Source organism: Marmota marmota, unplaced genomic scaffold, assembly GCF_001458135.2.
Source record: "Marmota marmota marmota unplaced genomic scaffold, marMar, whole genome shotgun sequence".
Lineage (NCBI taxonomy): Eukaryota > Metazoa > Chordata > Mammalia > Rodentia > Sciuridae > Marmota > Marmota marmota.
The window spans coordinates 10,807,650-10,831,895 of record NW_026000249.1 but is presented as its reverse complement, the minus strand read 5'-3'; the positions used below and the strand labels follow the sequence as shown (position 1 = coordinate 10,831,895).

The 24,246-nt window shown below is 31.5% G+C and overlaps 1 protein-coding gene across 8 annotated transcripts in view; it reads right to left on the bottom strand.

The window, feature by feature from the left end:
- Nucleotides 1-24,246, bottom strand: part of Cnksr2 (connector enhancer of kinase suppressor of Ras 2) — a 241,034-nt gene that overhangs the window by 88,008 nt on the left and 128,780 nt on the right. For all 8 annotated transcript variants that reach the window (XM_048796450.1, XM_048796451.1, XM_048796452.1 and 5 more), the window contains 2 exons: nucleotides 23,099-23,232; nucleotides 18,178-18,389 (listed from right to left, as the gene is read on the bottom strand). In XM_048796450.1, coding sequence (XP_048652407.1) covers nucleotides 18,178-18,389; nucleotides 23,099-23,232 — 346 coding nt within the window. The remainder of the gene's footprint in view (nucleotides 1-18,177; nucleotides 18,390-23,098; nucleotides 23,233-24,246) is intronic.

Below are 24,246 nucleotides of genomic sequence, written 5' to 3'. Positions count from 1 at the left end.
AAAAAAAAAAAAAAAAAAAAAAATAAAATATGCTATATTTTCCAAATACCTGTACAACTTAATTTCTTTAAGGGTCTTGTTTTACAACTGAACTCCCTTTCAGCATGGCAATGAAACTGAAGTGATTAAGAATTGTAGCACTGTTTCAATGTTACCAAGAAATCTTCTGAAAAGTGAAAAATCCAATGAACGAGCAATTATTTGCTTTATTTACTGTGCATATTATATAGTTAAAAACTAGTTTGATACTTTTAGAAGAATTAAATGTTTGTTTAGAGTCCAATATATGTATACAAAAACAAGATCAAACATACTTTAGACAAATAATATTAAATACATAATTGTATGAATTGTATTTTGATCATCTCTGAGATTCTAATGGAGTTAAGTAATTGAAGCACGCAATTAAGCCCTTGATCTGTCTCATTAGTCATAGGAGCAATTTTGCATAAGATTTGCAACACTGACTTTTCTGGGGGTAATTTTTAAACAGAATTATATTGTATATTATTAATATAAAATTGAAGAAAATATATTGCATTAGGAAAAAATTGAGATAAAAGCTCTAATTAAAATTTACTTTTGGAGCACTTCAAGATTTTACTTTTATTAGTTATAAAATTATATAAATCTAGCAGTGCAAATAAAAATAAATATTTAAAAAAGTGAAGTGTATCAGTGGCTTAGATATAACAAAAATGTTGTTGGTAAGTATTGCTCCTTTGTAAATTTTTTATTGTACTAAAATATAGAAACAGACAATAAAAAGTTAAACTAATATCATAAGGTTACATTCTTATACAAATAGCAATAATTGATAGACTGAAAAATAGAACACAGCTTATATTACTTCTAATTCCAAATACAAAGATCGCCAATGCAGCTTGAGAATATATTCACTACTTCATGTATAATAGCAACATTTTAACTTTATAAGACAGAAAAAGTTAAAGTGGGAAAAGAACTTTATGGTTTTGTGCTATAGTGCTGTTGGTAAAAAAAAAAAAAACAAGAGTACTATATTCATTGTAGTTAGACTTAAATATACATTATTATTGTATGGATTTTTATGTTCATATTACTTAAGGCCTTAGTACAAGTTAACTGATTCAACAAAACTAAATATATTTGACTGCTTCCTATGTAAATGTACACAAATTAATCATAAATCTCTAAAAATAATGTTAAAAATTTAAAACATGTTTTTAGATAGCAATGCTTACATTAATTTTTGAGGTGATAATAATTACAAATTCATGACAAAAATTAATAATAGTCAAAATGTAGTTAAGAAAAAAGAGGTTTAGAACTCCTCTAAATATTTTTGTCAACCGCTTCATCTTAATTTTTTATTCCTTTAAGGATAAATCATTTACTAATTGTGGATTTAATGTGGCACCCTATCATAAGTATATAATTTCTCCGTGCAAGTGCTTTATAGTATAACCATTGTTTTGTTACTTGTTTTTTCATATATTTCACATCTGTAGTTTTCTAACTGGTATCTCCATAGGAGCAAGAATTGTGTTATATGTTTCACTCTATTTGAATAAATTTAATGAAGGTGAAAGGTAAATATTTTTGAAATCTGCTTGAATTTTATCCAAAATTGATGGCAAATTAGCTTCTTAAAAATTATGAACTGTATTTAACTGCATTTAAACACAAATGGAACATGAATAAAGACAATGATAGGGTGCTTTGTAATGATGTATGTATCTAAATCACTATATTTTAATAAAAATTGCCATATTAATACTAGTGTACAGAACTATTGAAAACAAACTATTTTTTACCTTAGATAATAAAACATTTTAGGCAATATTACAAATGATATTATTCCCTTTGACAGATAAATGATCACTCTTCTGGGATTCCTTAGTTTTTTTTCCTGGTGCCTCTGGTATGTATATATAATGTTAACTATACTGTATTGTAGTTATCTGTTATAGATCTCTCTATTTATTGGCAGAAACTAGGTCTTACATATCTTTGTTATCTTTGTCTCTGGCAGAAACTGATCCAGTGTAGGTATTCATAAAAATTTATTTAATGCTTGAATCAAAGTATGCAAGACATTAGAGAGATCCCAAATTATTAGATTGCTCACTGGGTCCCATTCCTTCAGACCTACTCCATGATATACTTTAAACAACTCTTTATCCTACAAATTCCTACCAGTCACACTTTATTTCTCTGCTCCCCTTTATAGAAAAACTCCTAGAAAACTTCTTTATATTCTCAACCTCGAATTCCTCTCTTGAACTCTCTCTCTTGAATGATCCTCTGCCTCACTAATCCCCAGAACTGCTATTGTTGAGGTCATTTGGGCTTTCATGTTGCTAAACTCCATAGACAATTCTCAGAGTCCTTGCCTTTTCTGATCTATTTGCAGCATATAGTATGGAGGATTACTATCTTCTTGAAACACTTTCTTCACCTGCATGTAGAATTCTATCTTCCTCTGGTTTTCCTCTCCTCTTCCTAAATCCACATGCATCTTTCAGAGCTAAGCAAAAATGTCATTTCCTCAGGGACATGCTCCTTGACCCTTTATTCTGAGTCAGCTTCCTCTGTATTCATTTTCATTTCCTCTCAAAGTTCTTCATGGCACAACCAATGGTACTCAAATAAATATTAAATTAGTTGCTTGATTTCTTTCACCCTTTTAGAATGTAAATTTCAATGAAAGATGGCTATTTACTGTGGTATCTCCAGCACTCAGAACACTGTCTTAAACACAGAGTAATTGTTCAATATTCATTAACTGCAAATTAAGAAAGTAAATAGAGACTCATACACTGGACAAACAAATGATCCAAGCCACATCCTAGCTTTGTATTTCAATAGTTTCCTTCCATCCAAGGCAGTATGCCATCTTAACCCACCCTTCTTTATTTTGGGCAATGAAGTCAGAACTAAAAGTCAAGTCTCCTGATTCCTTTCCTAGAAATATTTCCATATTAAGGTGCCCATGAAATCTATTGAAACACCACTGAATTGCTGCCTTTTTGAATTTTACAACTTTCATTTTATTCTCTTTCAAAACATGCTAAACTCATTAAGTTTCATTGTAATAAAAAACACTTGAGAAGCAATCTTCTCTCTTACAGTTGACAAAGGTTAAAAAAAAGCTGCAGAGAAATTCTCCATAAGTCTAACATACCTTTCAATGCTCAAAAAATGTTTCTCTAGAGCCCGAGAAAATATATACATATATACACATCTGTTCTGAATATTTTAGTCATTATTTTGATGAAAATGAGTGTAGTAAGGAATAGTTAAGCTATAAGCTTGCCATATATACCCATCAAACTGCTCACATACCAGACAGAAAAATTACTTTCAGATGGTTGACTGCATTTCTAGGAAAACATCCCGAGGTTATTTAAGGTAGAGAGTCACACATTTGAAAAGGAAGTGAAACTGAATTAAATGAAAGTCATTTTTAAAGGATAATGGTAACCTATCTGGATCCAATAAAATAAGAACAAATGGGCACTTTGATATTTGTTGCCACATTTTAAAAATTTAGCTTTTGTATAAAAGAGCTTAGGAAAAATTGGCTTGTAAACATTTCAATGTGTTGATTATTTAAGCATTGGCTTTAATGACACTTATAAATAATATAAATTAAATACAAACACTGAATTGGTTATTAACTTTAAATCTTTTAAGTTTCATTAATGAAAACCAAAACCAATTAAAATATCTTTTAAAAAATAAGCCACATCATGTTTGTGTATTTTCCTACTGCTTTCTAAAAGTGATCTATACTTTAAATGGAGAGAAACAAAACAATTGTTGAAGGAGAAAATACTGAACTGTTTCAAAAATTACATGGTACATTTAACACTTGATTACAAGGCTAATTATATTTTGAACCAAATTACCTTTTATGAAAATCCTATCAAGGAAAGGAAGAAGCTTTACACACTGAAGTTTGGAAAGTCAGGCTTTTCTTAGATGAAATGTTGATGTGCATAATGCTGATTCCTCTGCAGAGGAGGGGTGTGGGAGAAATGAGGAAGGATTCAAATTCCTTAAATACTAAGTAGCAAAAGAGTTCTGGGTCCTACTCTGAAGACTCTGGTGGCCTTTGTTATGCTCAACATTAATACAAATGTGAACAAAAAAGGCTCACAAATATTATTTGTTTAAAAGCATACAGTTATTAACTACAAATTAAAAAATACATATTGTGGGGGGATTAAATTAAGGGGTGCTCTATCCTGAGTTATATCTCTAACACCCCCTCTTATAAAGTTTGAGACAGAGTCTTGCTAAGTTGCTCAGGTTGGTCTTGACCTTGTGATCCTCCTGCCTCAGCTTCCTGAGTCACTGTGATTCCAGATGTGCACTGCTACACTCAGAGGAAAGCAATGTATTTTTAAAAAAATCTTAGCAATGTCTTAAAATTCCCATTAACATATAGAAGTCAGTCACCCTTTCTGATGAAGAGTGAAACAGATGATTAAGATCATCAATTGAAGATTTTCTTTTGAAAATAAGTGACATCTTACAATAATCTTACAATTTCTTTCACATATTTTATCATATTCATGAAATTAGTAACAAAGGTAGGGGTGAAAAACTTAAGACACACCAAAATTAATTTCTTAGAATTTCAGATATAACCCATGTTAGAGTCAGCTCATGAATATAAATCTTCAAATTCCTATCCCAGTCCTTTTTTCACTACATCAAATTGCTATGGTGATGAATCATTTAAAACCATGAATGAAAAATTCCAATTGATTTTTTTTCAAAATAATTTAATGACATGTATGACTATTGTATTTTTTGCTTGTGTTCTCCTAACCAGCCTGCAACTCGTGCAAAACATTACAGCTAGACGAAGAACTAATGGAGAATTAGAGCATAGAGTGTGGATGAAACTTTGTGTTTGCAGTTAAATGCCTTAAAATAGTGAAAAGCACATTAGTTTGACATGATGTATTACTTATAAACCAACGTTAGCTTGTCATATATACTCTTTAAAATATCTGTATATTATTTCAATTATTTTTAAAATATTTTCTTAAGTTGTAGTTGGACACAATACCTTTATTTTATTTATTTATTTTTATGTGGTACTGAGGATCAGATCCAGTGCCTCGCACATGCTGGGTGAGTACTCTACCACTGAGCCACATCCCCAGCCCTATTTCAATTATTTTTTACAAAGTCTATAGTCTAAAGTAACTTTAATATGAATCATAACCTTAATATAAATCATAACTTTAGTAGATTTTTAGTTATCACTTGTTGAACAACAGTGAGTATAACATTTGACATTCTTTATCCCAAGGGATTTGTTTTCTTCCATGATTTTTGGAAAGTTGTTTTGCGATGATATCATTAATTTCACAGTAACTAGGAGTATTAAACACTATGCACTGATATTTCTGTTTTTTTTATTGCTTTATTTTGATCTTTTATCACAAAAAGATTTACTCTAGAAAATGGTTTGCATCTGGCTTTTCTTCAGGTAAAAAATGAAGAATGAAGATGACATTCAAAGAGCATATAACATATAGAAGTCAGTCACTTCATGGCGAGTTTCAACTTTGAGAAGTTTTTCAAATGCTTATCTCTAAATCAGCTGTTTGAAATTTAAAATGCAAAGAAAGTTTTGCCATTGGTATTTTTTAAAATTTTAAAATTTAATTAGTTATACATGATAGTAGAATGCATTTATGCACTTTGATATATCATACATAGATGGGATATAATTTCTCATTTTTCTGAGTGTACATGTTGCAGAATCATATTGATCATGAAGTCACATATATACATACAGTAATAATGTCTGTTTCATTCTACTATTTTTCTTATCCCCACATCCCCTCCTTTTCCCTCCCATCACTTCCCTCTACCTAATCTAAGGTAACACTATTCTTCTCTAGTGCCCCCCCCCCCNCTAAGGTAATGCTATTCTTCCCTAGGCCCCCCCCCCCGCCTTATTGTGAATTAGCATCTGCATATTAGAGAAAACATTTGGCCTTTGGATTTTGGGGACGGGTTTATTTTGCTTAGCATGATATTCTCCAACTCCAAGCAGAAATCCTCGAAATGAAGGAATCAGTAAACTAGATTATAAATTCAATAGAAAGCATCACCAACAGACTAGGCCACTTGGAAGACAGAACCTCAGACAATGAAGCAAAATATATAATCTTGAAAGTAGAGTTGAACATGCACAAAAGAAACTATGAACAGAACATCCACGATTATGGGATAACATGAAAAGACCAAATTTAAGAGTTATCAGAATAGATGAAGGAGCAGAGATACAAACCAAAGGAATGCACAATCTTTTCAATGACATGATAGCAGAAAATTTCCCAATCCTAAAGAATGGAATGGTAAATCAAATACAAGAGGTTTACAGGACTGCAAATGTACAAAATTACAGCAGACCCACACCAAGACACATTATGAGGATGACTAACAAACAGAATAAAGATAAGATCTTAAAGGCTGTGAGAGAAAAAAAAAATCAAATTACGTATAGGGGGAACCAATTCAGATCCCAACTGATTTCTCAACCCAGACCCTCAAAGCTATTAGGTCCTGGAATAATATATTTCAGGCTCTGAAAGAAAATGAATGTCGACCAATAATTTTGTATCCAGCAAAGTTAATTTTCAGATTTGAAGATGAAAGTAAAATATTCCATGATAAACAAAAATTAAAAGAATTCACAACTAGAAAGCCTACATTACAGAGCATTCTCAACAAAATATTCCATGAGGATAAAGTGAAAAAAAATGAGAACCAGTAAGGGGAGGATCTACACTAAAGGGACATTCAACCAAATGAGAAACTAAGACAAATCAAAAACAAGAAATAAATCAAAATGACAGGGAATACAAATCATATCTCAATAATAACCTTGAATTTTAATGGCCTAAATTCATCCATCAAAAGACAGACTGGCAGACTGGATTACAAAGCAAGACCCAACAATATGCTGTCTTCAAGAGACTCACTTCATGGGCAAACACATCTACAGGCTGAAGGTGAAAGGATGGGAAAAAACTTATTACTCATATGGATTGCATAAACAAGCAGGGGTTTCCATTCTCATTTCAGATAAAGTCGATCTCAAACCAAAGCTAATCAGAGGAGACAAAGAAGGACATTTCATACTTTTCAAGGGAAGTATATATAAGCAGGACATAACAATTATAAATATTTATGCCCCAAACAATGGACCATATAAGTACATCAAACAAACCCTTCTCTAATTCAAGAGTCAAATAGACCACAATATGATACTATGAAGGAAAATTTATTGCACTGAGTGCATTCATTAAAAGAATAAAAAGCCAACAAATAAATGACCTAACACTATATCTCAAAACCCTAGAAAAAGAACAAATCAACACCCAAAGCTGTAGAAGACATGAAATAATTAAAATCAGAGCTGAAATCAATAAAATCAAAACAAAATAAACAATTGAAAAAATTGATAAAAAGTTGGTTCTTTGAAAATTTAAATAAAATAGATAAACCTGTGGCCATGCTAATGAAGAGCAAAAGAGAGAAAACTCAAATTACTAAAATACAAGATGAACAATAAAATATCACAATGGACATGTCTGAAATACAAAAGACAATTAGAAGCTATTTTGAAAATTATACCCTAATAAAATAGAAAATATCAAAGACATTGACAAATTGCTAGAGATATAGGACCTACCCAAACTGAATGAGGGGGGTCATACATGATTTAAACAGATCAATTTGAAGTAATGAAATAGAAAACGCCAACAAAAGCCTACCAACCAAGACAAACCCAGGACCAGATAGATTCTCAGCCAAGTTCTACAAGACTTTCAAAGAAGAATTAACACTAATACTCCTCAAAGTATATACCATGAAATAGAAAAGGAGGGAACCCTTCCAAACTCATTCTATGAAGCTAATGTCACCCTGATACCAAAACCAGACAAAGACACATCAAGGAAAGAAAACTTCAGAGCAACATCCCTGATGAACATAGATGCAAAAATTCTCAATAAAATTCTGGCAAATCACATATAAAAGCATATCAAAAAGATAGTGCACCATGATCAAGTGGGATTCATCCCAGGGATGCAGGGTTGGTTCAACCTACAGAAATCAATAGACATAATTCATCAATATTAATAGACTTAAAAACAAGAATCATGATCATCTCAATAGATGAAGAAAAAGCATTTGGAAAAATACAGCACATCTTCATGACCAAAACTAGAAAAACTAGGGATAGTAGGAACATACTCAGCATTTTAAAAGCTATATATGCTAACCCCAAGGCCAGCATCATTCTAAATGGAGAAAAATTGAAAGCATTCCTGCTAAAAACTAGAACAAGACAAGGATGCCCTCTTTCACCACTTTTATTCAACATCATCCTTGAAATCTAGCCAGAGCAATTAGACAAAATAAAGAAATTAAAGGGATACAAATAGGTAAAGAAGAACTGAAACTATCACTATTTGCTGATGATATGATTCTATACCTAGAAGATCTCACCAGAAGTTTCCACCAGAAAACTTCTAGAACTAATAAATGAATTCAGCAAAGTAGCAGGATATAAAATCAACACTTATAAATCAAATGCATTCCTATACATCAAAAATGAATCCACTGAAAGAGAAATTAGAAAAACTACTTCATTTACAATAACCTAAAAAAATACCTGGGAATCAATCTAACAAAAGAGGTGGAAGACCTCTACAATGAAAACTACAGAACACTAAAAAAAATTGAAGGAAACCTCAGAAGATGGAAAGATCTCCCATGCTCCTGGATAGGCAGAATTAATATTGTCAAAATGGCCACAGTACCAAAAGCATTATAGAGATTGAATGTAATTCCTATTAAAATCCCAATGACATTCATCATAGAAATAGAAAAAGCAATCATAAAATTAATTTGGAAAAATAAGAGACTCAGAATAGCTAAAGCAATCCTTAGCAAGAAAAGTGAAGCAGGAGGCATCATAATACTAGACCTTAAACTATACTATAGAGATATAGTAACAAAAGTGGCATGGTATTGGCATCAAAATAGATTTGTATACCAATGGTACAGAATAGAGGACACAGATATGGTTTCAAAAACATTCACTGAGAAAAGATAGCCTATTCAACAAATGGTGCTGGCAAAACTGGAAATCCATACAAAATGAAATTAAACCTCTATCTCCGACCCTGCACAAAAATCAACTCAAAGTGGATCAAAGACAACCTCTCTCACTACTGGACAGGTCTTTCAAACAAAATCTAAATAAGGAAGCTTTAGAACTAAATAATGCAATAAATAATTTAGACTTAACAGACATATATAGAATATTTCATCCATCAATGAGCAAATATACTTTCTTTTCAGCAGCACATGGCTCCTTTTCTAAAATAGATCATATCTTATGCCACAAAGCAACTCTTAGTAAATAAAAAACAGAGATAATACCCTGCATTCTATCAGACCACAATGGAATGAAATTAGAAATCAATGATAAAATAAAAAATAGAAGCTATTGCCATTGGTATTTGGGTATTTAAGAGGAGCTGCAAAAACCCATTTCAGCATTTTCCAAAATGTGTTCAATAAAACATTAGTTCCATTAGAAAACTTAATAAGTTTAGATGATGATAAAGAAGAAGAGGGAGGAAAAGAAAAAAGGAGGAAGAAGAAAAAAGGAGAAGGAGATTATAATTCAGTGCAGAAATATTTGGGAAACAATAAGCATCCAAATTCAACAAGACTTTCAAAGCCATTCATCTCTAAGACCAGATAAAACATATAGAGTTTCCAAACTTATTTAACCACCTGACCTTTCTTTAATAAACTCTCTTTCATAATAAGTGATCTGAAAAACATACTAAGGAAAATGCTGAATTACTTTAAACTATATTGTAACTTGTAAGTTAACACTAAGAGTTCTATTTAAATTTTATATAGCTGCCATTTATTATATATTTTTTCTATAGGGGAAATGCATTCTGATTTCAAGTAGGGACAATTGTACCACACTTCATGTTTCAGAGGATGTCATGATTATGTTTTCTATTGTAGAGCAAGTTTGGTCATTCTAGACACTCACAACCTTAATACTACTTCTACCCATAGAATATGCTGAACATGAATAAATGTAGGTATATCTTGGAGGGCAATAACTACCCAGGTTCTTTGGATTAGAACAACAATAGTAAGGTAATCATCCCTGTGTCATATAATTTCTCTGATTTTGATTTTTTATTATATGCTTCTGGATTCAATTTATCTGTAAATCAATTCTTCTTAAGTTAGCCAGGTTTTAAAAAAATATTTAATTTGTTCTTTTTAGATATACATGAAAGTAGAATGTATTTTGACATATCATACATACATGGAGTATAACTTATTCTAATTAGGATCCTATTCTTGTGGTAGTACATGATGTGGAGTTACCCTGGCCATGTATTCACATTCAAGGCTAAGAAAGCTACGTCTGATTAATTCTACTGTCCTTCCTATTCCCCTCCCTCTCCCTTCCCTTTGTTCCCCTTTGTCTAATCCAATGAATTTCTATTCTTCCCCTCCCCACCCTCCCTTGTTTTGGGTTAGCATCCACATATCAGAGTGAACATTCACCCTTTGGTTTTTTGGGACTACCTTATTTCACTTAGCATGATCTATTCCAGTTCCATCCATTTACCAGAAATGCCATAACTTCATTCTTCTTTATTAGTGAGGGTTTTTCAACAGTGGCATTGTTGATCACTTTTTTTTTTTTTTGGTACCAAGGATTGAACCCAGGGGCACTTAACCACTGAGCTACATCCTCAGCCCTTTTGTTGTTGTGTTATTATTATTTTGAGACAGGGTCTTGCTATGTTGGTAAGGACCTTGTTTAGTTGTTGAGGCTGGCTTTGAACTCAAGATCCTTTTGCCTTAGCCTCCTGAGTTTCTGGGATTACAGGTATGAGCCACCATGCCTGGCTGATCATTATTTTTTGTTGTGGATTGTCCTATGAGGTTTGGTAGTGTTTTTGGCCTCTACCCACTAAGTGCCAGTAGTACCCCGCCTCCCCTAACTGCTATGACTGTGTAACAAAAAAGTCCCTAGAAATTGCCAAATGTCCTCTGAGGTGGGGAATAATGACCTCAGGTGAGATTCACTAAATTAATATCTATTCTTGGCTTTTCAATTCTGTTGATTAATTTATTTGAAGAGTTTCTTTTCTCCTCAAATAGGTGCATCAGCTTTGTTATTTGGTTTGGTAATCTTTCCATTTTATCCACATATTAATATTCTGGAACTTTACTTAAACCTCCTCTTTCTTAATCTTACTGTTTTATCCATTATTTAGTTACCTTGAATTCTTTCAGAATAATAATTTCTTCCCAGGTTTCATTTCTTTAAAAGTTTTCATTTTGTTTATTTACATATTATTTTTCTCCTTCTTTATTTTAGTTACTCACCTAAAACTTTAAAAATTTATGAGGACTGAATTATTTTCAGATTCTGAGAGGTTACAATGGTCCTTCTGGCCCAGAGTATAACTTGATGGTTTCTGTAGTGGAGTTTACGAATACTTAGGTAGTATTTTGTGGTATTATTAGCTATATGAATATTCTTACTTTTACAAATCTAAACCAAAAGAAAACAAAAAGTTATATTCCTTTTTCTTTTAGCTGCTCAAACTTAAATAGTTGGTTATTGGCTTGGTAGAGGGACAAAACATGAAGGAATACTTATAGCCTTTTTGTCCCTTAATAAGTCTTTCCACAGGAGAGAAGCAAGTGCTAATTTGATCCGTCAACACTTGAAAATCTTTGGGACATTTTTATTATTTTTACTTATGAGAAGCAATAATATACTATCTAGGCACCATTTCTTCAGCACTTTCTATGTGGCAAGAATTTTGCTAAGTACTAGACACATTATCTCATTTAATCCTCATGAAAACACTATGAGTAGTACTGTTATCCCATGTTTGCAGATAATGAAACAAAATTTTAGGGAAGTGAAATTTCACTTAAACTCAAGATCAATCGAGCTATTAAAAGCCATACTGTGACACCAAATTCTGATCTCTCTGACCTCAAAACTTACGTTTTGTCTATTCCCATCAGTAAAATTGTACAAATTAAGGAAGAGTGCCTTCCCTAGATGATCATTTTAATTTTTACATTAGAAACAGACTATTTTCTATTTCTATGTCAAAATATTTCTGAACTGCTTTTCTATCAATTACAAGATCCACTATCATCATTATTAGATTGATGCTCAAAATTATTTGGAGTGTTTATGAAACGTATTAAATACATCCATAGGATTAAGAATTCCTATGAGTATAGTGCATATGTCATATCTCTGCATTTTTGATTCTCTCATTTCTATCTCTATGGTTATTTTTTCTTTGGGAATGGTATATATTACTTGAACAAAGAAATATCCTGTTGTTAGAATCCCATTCAGCTAGTGAATGACAACTAAACTTTTACCTGGTAAGGAACACTACATTAAAAAAAAAATCACAGGAAAGAGAGCAAGCTTCTATTCTTCAGGAAAAAGAAAAGTGTGAATGTGTTGTGTATAACTGATACTTTAATAAGTGTATGAAATAATGCTATTAAGTATATTTTAACTGCCCAAAAGACAAAATGAATTTGTAAAACAAAGAAAAATGCATTGCTGAAATATGGTGAGAGACCCTGGAACCTAAGACACTATCCTCATTTCATATTCAGTTTATAATGTCATTGCTTATAGGACTTTCATCATGCCACTGTAAGTCACTCAAGTCATTTGTTATTCACATGGATAAAAGGGACAGAGTACTTGGTTTTATCTTGTCCAAAAGACTCAAGTTGAAAATGTTCAGATATAAAGTTATAGATATTAATTTTACCCAATGCAATGTATGAAAAAAACATTTGTGAAGAGCACTGCTAAAATGCCAACTTTGCATTCATTCATGTGCTTTTTGTGAAGTACCATAAATTTACTGAAAAGTAAATCAGAAAATGTTTAGATTCCTATCTTCAAACAATACTGTTCTTGTGATTTTATCATAAAGATGTTTCCCTCCAATTTTTAAAAAATATTTTTTAGTTATACATGGACACAATATATTTATTTTGTTTATTTTTATGTCATGCTGAGGTTCAAACCTAGTGCCTCACATGTGCAAGGCAATTGCTCTGCCACTGAGCTACAACCCCAGCCCATTTTCCTCCATTTTTTTTTTAAATTGACTACTTATGTCCACAAGGAACTTCGCCAGGTGTGTCTATATTTTAGTATGTTTCTATGCCTAGAAATGTGCTATCATGGAATACCAAGGACAAGAAGTCCATGGACAGGAAAAAGGAAAGTTGATGGGAAATATTTCCATTCTAAGAAATTGATAAGTAACTGCTATCAAATTGAACATTTACCTTTGAAGCCTGAGTAGATGTGACCAATTAAAGGGATTTAATACTATTTTACCCTTTCTATTTTCATATTAAAGTTTCTGTAATAATGACAATAAAGTAAACACCTAATGTACTGGGCACTAAGGCAGTTTATAATTCATTTTATTGAATTCTCATAAAACTCTATGAGGAAGATATTATCACAAATGATAAAACTGAGGTCTAAAGTAATAGTCTTAGGGTCACTCTGGAGTAGTAGATGACAGAATTACCAAGCATGGCTGATGGTATAGTCATGATAGTAACCACTATTCAATGTTGTTTCCCTACTAGCATCTGTATGTCCAAAAATTATTCTTGTCTATAATATTAGGAAAGTAAGATAAATTTTATGCTATCTGACTTCAAAAGTGTATATTTTACCCCTCAAATTATCACCCTTCTCCAAATATCATCAGGGCTATATCTAAGTAAATGCATGCTCATTACAGTACCAGTAAATACAAAAACAACAGCAGCAGCAACAACACAACCAACCCCATATACAATAACAGACAAAACCAGACCTAGGTCTTCTTGCCTGAAATATAATTTTTGAATTTGGAAGGAGTCATGAAATTTTTGGTAATTATTGTTTTTAAGAATTTGAAAAATTATTTTTTTAACCACATTTAGCTATCTATTGTCACTAGTAAGCTCAACAATCACCCATGGATACTTAACTGCAGCTCTATCATTACTAGATGGGTAGATTATTTAACCTCTCTGTACTTCAGATTTCTCATTTGTAAAACAAGAATTTTATTAGTATACACCTCATAGGGTTGCTGTGAGGATTAAATGGGCTAATGACCTTTCAAATGTTTAGAACAGTGCTGGATGTACATAAAAGCTTAACAGATGTTATTTATTTATTTTCTAAAAGGGTCATTTACTATCTGTCCATATTGCACTTTTCTAATTGTTTATGGTGAATACGTGTACTTTAAATGCACTCTTAACAACCAAAGGGTTCATAGTATAAAATGAGAACCTGTTTAAACAACATTTTTTAAAATCCACAAATATTTGTCTTTACATCTGTGCTTCTTTGTCATTGTGTTTAATAACAGAGTTTCCTTGATTTTTAACACATATAAATATATATAGGGCTGGGGATGTGGCTCAAGCGGTAGCGCGCTCGCCTGGCATGCGTGCAACCCGGGTTCGATCCTCAGCACCACATACAAAGATGTTGTGTCTGCTGAAAACTAAAGAATAAATATTAAAATTCTCTCTCTCTCTTTTAAAAACAATGTATATAAATACATATTATATACATTTATTATTTAAAAAAAATTAATTGTTGATAGACCTTTATTTTATTTATGTATTTATATATGGTGCTGAGAATCGAACCCAGTATCTCACACATGCCAGGCAAGTGCACTACCGCTGCATCCCAGCCCCAGTCCTAATATACATTTATTATATAAAGTATATGTAAATATAACAAATATAAAATATATATGTATATAGAACATGCATATATATATACATACAACTTTATACATACACTATATATAACTACATACATACACATACACACACACACTGTTATGGTTTATGAGATGTCCTCAAAAAGCTCATGTGTTAGACAATGCAAGGATATTCAGAGGTGAATTGATTGGGTTATGAGAGCTTTAACCCAATCAGTGAATTATTCTCCTAATGGGTGTCAAGTGAGTGGTAACCTGAAAGCAGATAGGATGTGGCTGGGGGAGGTGGGCATTGGGGGTGTGCCTTTGGGGCATATATTTTGTATCTAGAGAGTGGAGTCTCTCTCTGCTTCTTGATCATGTCCTGAGCTGCTTCCCTTTACCATACTCTCCCACCATGATGTCCTGCCTCATCTTGAGCCCTGAGGAATGGTGTAGGTTGTCTATGAACTGAGACCTCTGAAACCATGTTCCCCCCAAAAAACTTTTATTCCTCTAAACTTTTTCTTATAATGTTTTTCAGTAACAGTAACAAAAAAGCTGACTAAAACACACACATACACAATTTTAAAATATGAATATATTAATACATATACAACCCAAAGTACATATTCTTGTACTGGTAACTGCGTCATGGTCCTCTTTTGCTTCTCAAAATTTTACCTAGGCTCATAATCTTAACTTTAAACTTTCTCTGAATAGACAGGTAATTTGTGAAGTTAACAGGAGAATAATGGTGGATAAATTCAAATACTTCAAGATAAGGGCATTTGTAACTAAGAACTAAATTGACAGTTATAAGGATAAAAAACTTATATACTGCATTTTAAGGTATCACACAAGTAAAAAGAAGTTACATTAATATCAAATCTAGAAAATACCAAATATGAACTTTAGGTTTTTTTGCAATACATTTAAGGAAGATTGTAAATTTTCATCATCATAATTTTCAAATACAAGAGAATATTGTCATATTTGGTGGTCCACATCATGATACTACTTTATAAGTTAAATAAAGAAGTTATTATTGATTATGAAGGCTGGAATTAATTTGTATTAGGGCTTTTAGGGTCTAGGCTGAGAGATTTATGCAAAACCTTGGTCTCAGACCTAGGTTTTGAAGAGGTACCAGGTATTTGGTGGAGATGACTAGCATTTAGAAATGCTGGATAATGACTATTCATCATTCATAATCCAGCATAAATGTCATGCTTGCTTATGTGATTTCCCAGGTAGACTATGGTGTTTCAATTCCTGGGCTATGTAGCATTATGTGTATATACTTAAAGTGATTGCAATGTAGATATGTTTCTCCTCTTGGGTTATGCCTATCTTCCATGTAGAATTTATGTTTTACTCACCTGTGTCCCTAGTTATGACCAACTTTATGTATATAAAATACTAGCTGAACAAGTTGACAAATGAATTAATCTTTGGGAAAATTATGGCCACAATACTGTAACTGAATAGTAGATTTATTATCTAGCCTCTGATTTTGGAAAATTAAATAAATTTAATTGTTGACTGAAAAATCTTTCAAGTTGTGCCTGCACATCTTCACTGAAATATCTACAAGTGTCTACCTTGAAGGTTCAGATTAAATAAAACTATTATATAGTAAGATTATATTTGTTTCAGGTTCAAAAGTTAAAAAGAGAACTTTGTTTACCTCTTTATCCCTCTTTTAAGCATATACATATTTCTTTTTAAAATCAAATATCTATAGGCTATCTAAATTTCTAAAGTTAAAACAGTATTCTATTTTATTGAGAATATGATTTATAGAAAATAACTGTACTAGTACTTTAAACTGCTGTTTAATATGACAATTATAGTTATTCTATAAGAACCTAGTAAATATATTTTATAAGGTCATGAGTAATGAATCAATTACTTCATTTGGTGACTAGAATTTCCCCTTAAATGCAATGTTCATTTACTTCCATATAAGTAAAAATATCCAGAAAGTTCTGGGATACAAAAAGAGAAGAGTTGATATACTTTACTATCTAATAACAGGTGGTCAACATGTACTTGTGGAATGAATAAAAATATACATTATGTCATGGGATGCAGAAAGTGATAAGAAACATGGCAGGCCTCTCTACTGTAGGTTTACAATATAATAGGAGAGAAAAAGGTGCAAATACCTTTAATATACAACAATTCAAAATAACTGTCACCAAAGTTATGTAACTGAGGAGTTATGCTAAAAATATCATCACTTATTTGTATAAAAAGCACATGTACAAAGAATCACAAAGAAAATTAAGTATGATTCCTATTCTTTAAGATTACTTTGGTCAAAACTTTTCATACATAATTATTACCAGAGAACCACAAAGAAATAAGACATGCATAAGAAAAAATTACTGCTATTTTTGTGACCAAAGGAGGAAGGTACATGGCTGTAGCAAACAATTGAGGAGGGTAGGTAAAAAGAGAGTGTTTAAAACAACTTCCATTCTTTATAGCTCTTAGTGATCAAGTTTAGAGTAATGAGCAAGAATCCTGTCCTTCCCCAAAGCATAAACTCCTCAATGAAAATGATTAATTTAAAAACTGGAAAGGAAGGAACACAGTCTTCCAATTAAATCCATTCATTCTTGCATTAGGACCATAGGATTTATTACATTAGGCAACTTTATCAAAAAATATTGCAGACACGTGGTATCAATTTTACATATTTGTGACCTGATTACATTCTTGGACATGCATGGAAAAGCAAGAGTCAGAGATAAAAAAAAAAAAACAATTCCAGGTACATGGTAACTTTGGGCCCATCTTGCCTTAAACACAGTATGTCTATTCTATTTAAAATCTACTTCAACTTGAATGTCAGATTAATTTTATAGCTTCTTAAAAATACAAAAACTGAGATGAGATTTCCCCCAGAAAAGCTTATCTAAAGATGTTTTTAATCCATGAGAATTAAGAAGACAATTTTATTTCAAAGAAGTCATGTTTGAAGTAAGTGTTCATTAAAAATGATAAAGCCCTTGAATTATTTAAATTTGGCAACATATAACAAAAAAAAGTATTTGTGATGCTACAAAGATTTTCATTAACCATTATGAGCTAAAATGTAACTTGCTGTTCTCTCTTATTGTTGGAAAATCTAGAGTAATTTTTAATGTCATGTCATATTGTTGATATTTCACTTAGAAGCACATGATAGATACAGATTAATAATAAAGATTCAAAAGCAATCAAGTAATTTTCACAGCCCCAAAACTTATGAGAGGAAATTGTGATTCCCATGTTAGACATAGTGTCATGTAAAAATAAGAACTCTTACCATAAGTTGGAGTGCTTTCTCGTCTTCCTTGACTACTTGATCTTCCTTTTTCATATTCATAGCAATACAAGACAGTATCTTCTTCAACAATGTTAAACCTCTTTCGGTATTCCTGATCCAGAAATGAATTTGGTGATTCAGATCCTTTATGCACTGGCTTGCCCACCATATGTCCTCTGAGGTCTTCACAAGGAAGGTTTCCTTTTTCATCCCTAAAGAAAATTGTTAGAGTAAAGGAAAAGGATGTAGAAAAGTGTTAGGGGGGTAAAATGGGCAGTTTTTAAAACGCTAATAATAAACTTCCCATACAATATATCTCCTGTCTTTTTTTTTTTTTAATGTGTATGGTGCTGGGAATCCAACCCAGGGCCTTGTGCACGCAAGGCAAACACTCTACCTACTGAACTATATCCGTAGTCGCTGATCTTTCCAAGTTTTCTTTGAAAATTAAAGGAGGCCGAGGCAGGAGGATTACAAGTTCAAAGCCAGCTTCAGAAATTTAGTGGGCCTAAGCAACTTAGAGAAACCCTGTCTCTAAATAAATAAATAAATAAATAGGCTGGGGATGTGGCTCAATGGTTAAGACTCTCTGGGTTTCATTCTTTATTCAAAGAAAGAAAGAAAAAGAAAATTATAGGACAACTTTTAATTATTCCTATTTTGCAAGAAAAAAATTCTGAGACTCAAGTTAAATGACTTGTCTCAATGTTACACAGCTAATAAATGATGTAGCTAGAAATGGGCCATGGATCTTTTAACTATTGCTTGAGTTCATTTTTCACTGTAAAATGTCATTCATAGGAAATAATTTTAGCATATAAATTGCTCTAGTATTCAAGTCACTATGTATACTACTAACAATGTTATTTTAACCAAATGCCTTTTTTTTCTGCCAGATTACCTAACTGATTTTTTGGTAAAATGTGTGCTACTTAAAAACAAAGATGTATATAGGATTTATCACTTACATAAGGAATATCATGATGACAGAAACCAAATTAGCCCTATATAAATTGGTATTGTAGTGACTTCAAACAGCATGTCATTAATTTAAAAGACTCTTAGGAGACTTGAGAAAAAATATGTATCTTAACACATCAGTAATGCTTCTTGTGGAGAGATGTTATAAAACATGGACTTTAAGAATGGGATATATGGGGTTTCCAAAACCTATTACTTACACAGTACTTGATGATTAGGATCATGATGAATGGCGTTTTGATAGAAATATTCTGCTTAGGATTGGTTGAGCTGAACCTTGTTTATGTTATGAAATTTTTCACTGATTACTTGTGCATTCGTTTTAAAAAAGCTTGTCTTCTAAAGTATAACTAGGAATGTAAATGCAGTATTTCTTCACTTATGGATCACAAATCAGTGTTAACCAGAAAAAGAATTAATTTTATGTTAAGCTCTAGGACTAAAAATCTTAAAGATGTAGAAAAACTGAAATATAAATATATAAATATGTATGTATGTGTATGTATGTATGTATGTGTGTGTGTGTGTATATATATATATATACACACACACACACACACACATATTTATCTAAGGCCTATTATAATTTATACAATGGTGATGAGTTTATAAAAGTAATGTTATTTCCAAAATATGTGTCTCAGAGCAAAAATCTATATTTTTTTGCATCAGTGCGAAAATGTTTAGATGTCTAAAATATAGGGAACTATATTCCCAGTACTTTAAATATGGAAAAAGTAATAAACAATATTCTTAAGACAGACTAAACTGAATCAGTAAGATGTCTTATAATTTAACCCATCACAAGGTGAGGTTTTTATTTATATTGACATTTACTCTTTTATTTTCTAAAATGATTGCTTATAACCAAAATATGCCTATATAGTTCTTAGGCAATGAGAAGAAAATAAATATAAAAATTCATTCAGAATTTCATTTTCAATTAGCTGAAAGCTTTCCTGAACAAATTGCCTGGCACTTTTTGTTACTGTTAATCCTCTATCAAAAAGAAATTGACACTATGATTAGCCTGGAAACAGCTCTAATGAATTCATGGCACTGGACTAAGGTTATGCCTACCTATAAATGGGCAGACTTTTCTATCAGGCCTGTGACATGAATACTAATGTAGCTGAGATCAAGGGTGATTCAAATCCATTAATTCACCTTGCTATATGTATATGAACACAGCCAGTGGCAGAAAATTTGAAGGGCTGATATTTTCTACTATATAATGATATGAAGAAGTGTCTTAGATCAACAAGGCAGATGTGTTAGACATGTCTATATGGCACTAAAACAATGCTAAGTTAAGAAAAGTAAAAAAGAAGCCCAACTTTCCAGTGGAATGAATTGATATGTTTAAGAGTATGTGTGCATGTATATGTGTGAGTTGTGTATATAAGTGTGCGTATGGTATGTACTCATGTTATGAATCCCTGAAGAACTCAATGTATTAATTCATTGTACTATAAACATTTTAACTGTTCTTAAAGTTATACATTTATAAAATATGTAATAAATCTACATTTTGACCTAGAAAGGATTTAAGAAAGGATGAAGATAACATTGCTTTAGTGGACACATAGTAGAGTTAATTTGGTTAAATATAAAATGCACAATAAATTACAATAATTTAGCATATAGTCACAAGGCATAATAAAATTCCAAGCAAATTTCACATACTTTACATACATGAGTGTTTTCAGTTTTAGAGGAAAAGGCATGTTTATAGTCACTTTTTTACTTTTTGTTTTTTACTGGAATAAATACGTTTGAAAAATTTAATCACATAAAAAATCTAAACTTAATGACCATTTTAAGTTGCTTTTTATTAAGATGAGAACCCTTTTATTATTTAAAATCCAAATGAAAACTGCAAAAGGTTTTATGACTATAACTTCAAGTCAGACTAAAACATGCAGATGATTTACATAACGTTGTGGTTCAAAGGGGCTTTGATGCATGGGCTGTTCTGATTGCAGTATCAAAAGACTGACTGGGTAAATACTAATATGACTCAAAATGTCTTTAGAATATTCTGCTAAATTATATACTGAACAAATAAAAATCAATTGAGATAATATATACTACTTTTATGAATTTTACTGAAAAGTATGGAGCTTTCAGTTTATCCTGATAAAACAATGACCAATATGTTGACATTTCAACTTTTCTAATATTTTTAAATAGTGCGTTCAAGCTTTTTATTGACTTAAAATATCTTCACCATACTCACGAGGACAGGACTGGTTCATTTTACTGTTTTGTTTATCTAAAGTGTATCTTAAATCCTATCTGTCTTGGAGATCATTTCCTTTTAACAAATTCATCCCTAACCCAAGTGAATAGGAAAGAACATTTAAAAATTGTGGAGATTTGTTAAGAAACATTTTTAAAATATTTATCTTTAAATATAGTCCTCTGAAGGATAAGGCTTGTTACATAATCATTTGCACTGAAATATAAATATTTTCAATGAAAATGACAACCATAAAAAGTAGCTTCCTATTTTTTTCAGTGCTTCTCATGCAAGAGTATTCAGAAAATCTGACACTGTTTTAACAGAATTAAAATGTAACTTATATTTTTACTCATATTGGATAGATCTGTACATCTGATTGTAAATTGAACATAAGATTGCAAATTACACAATGGAAAGACTTATGAAATGTCAATTATTTTTTTCTATAATTTATTTTGCCACAACTCCATTTAATTCTCAAAAATAAGAATTTATGTGTATATACATACTGGTTATAGTTTTATTACTAGATGAAAACATAGTATTTGTGGATATGTCATATTGCCATATAGCATTTAGATTATATAACATCAGTATTATTGTATTTAATAGAATAAATATCTCTGAAACACTAGGTATACTAATACAACATACACTAGTATGGCAGTATGTAAAAACGTGGATGTGTAACCGATGTGAATCCTGCAATCTGTATACAGGGTAAAAATGGGAGTTCATAATCCTCTTGAATCACATGTATGAAATATGATATATCAAGAGCTTTGTAATGTTTTGAACAACTAATAATAAAAAATAGTGAAAATTAAACATGAGGAGTTCAATTATTTTCTATACAGAAGAAATTTAATATTAAGTACTGCTTAGTAATGACAGAACTTAAATTATTATTTTTGAGTGAGTGCAGAATTAATTTAAGAATTGAATTAAATTCTTTCTGATTGGTGTTTATTATTCCCAATACTGATGGCCCTTTCCATAATTTTTGTATTCACAAGCTAGATATCAGAATGCTTTTGGATAGAATGCATTATGGCACAAAGCTGTAATCTTTCACCCCTGCCAGGAATTTCTTATAAAGTCTAGAAATGAAATGGAGATTCAGCCCCAAGAAATCTAGAAAATAGAATTTAAAGGCAATTCGTTTTCTTGTAAACACTATTGCCTGAAGAAAATATTAATGAACTAATAAAGTAAAACCTCTAGATACTAAGGCATTGGGGGGAAAACACTCTCCCTCTTCTCCTCTTCCTCATCATTAAAAAAGTAATCCCTCTATATATTTAAGAAAGCATAAATGTTCTCTATAAACGCTCTTTTTTGAAAAAATTGAAATGCTTCAAACTAGACTGAGATATTCTCAGCTTCTTAGCCAGAATGCTTCACTTACTTTGTACTTATTAAAATAATTGTTACTTAATATTACCTTCCTCTTCTTTCTTCTAAGAGATAAGGAGGATAAGATATTTAATGCATACTAAATATTTAATACAAATTAGTTACTGCTATTATTAACCAACCAAAGTTTGTTCACTATAATGGGAATGATTTTCAAAATGTATTCAGAATTCCTGAAAAAGTATTCACAGCGTTCCTCAAGAATTGACTTTGTAGTTTATATGCTATTAGTTTAATCTTTAAGTAGAAGTTGCCTAGAACAACATGATAGTTTTATACCTGGGAATATATGGTTCTGCAGGTGGAGGGGGAATGTAGAGATCCTGGAGGGCAGAACTGTCTCTCTTGGTGGGGGTACTGATGGTGCTGGAAGGCGTGGCAACACTGCTTGTGGGACTTCTAGGTATAAGAGGCTGGTTAAAATGAAAAAGAAAATACATACACACACAAACAACACAAAACAACAACAACAACGACACATAGTTATCATTTTAAAATGATCTATTTCTGCAAAGTTTTTGAACTTGGCTGAAATCAAGAAGGATGTTATTTAGTACATGGATATTCCTTTGAGTCTCCAAAAATAAATGATATATATTAGAGGTTACTTCTTAGTTCCCAACTCACCTTTTCCTGTGATCTAACCACCTAAAAGCTAATTATGAGGTAAAAAATTACCATGTACTGTTTTATAATGGGAAGATTTATCTCATAGTCAGAACCTTATTTAAATTAACTTTGTCAGAATCCCACTTTCGAAAGAAAGATAACAAAGAGTAATTCATAGAAGAATTAACTTGCTTACATCTTGACTGATACACAAGAGAGCTATTTCAGATCTCACCAAAAAAACAAGCCCCACTCTTAGGTTTGTAGAATGTCATAGATTCTCAGAGAAGGCAACAAAAGTGGATTATGAAAGACCAATATGAGACAGCATTTTCTAGGAAAATGTACCTTTTTCTGTCAATATAAACAGCTAGCTGTCTCCTTAAACTCATTTTATGGTACATCTTCAAAAGTATGGTTATTAATGTAACACAATCATTTCACCTTTCATAGGCACACACATTTATCTCATTTTAAATAATCTTCAGTTGCATATTGATAGATCTCAATTTCATGTTTGTATGTACACAATGAATAGGAGGTTGTTTCCTTTTATGTTAAGAGACTGTATATATTGAAGTAAGCCATACATCAGGATGCATTAAAAGCATCCCAATTCCAAACTTCACAGCATTTGTAAATAATCTTGTGGTTCAAGAAATTATCCTAAAGTGAGATAAAAATTCACAATTTTTTTATGTTTCTCTTACAGATCTTACTGATTAACTACACATACAATTAACATTAAAAATAAGAATTTTTGTGCAATCGCAAATACCAAAGTAACGATCACAAAATGAACTGCATCTCCTCATGAC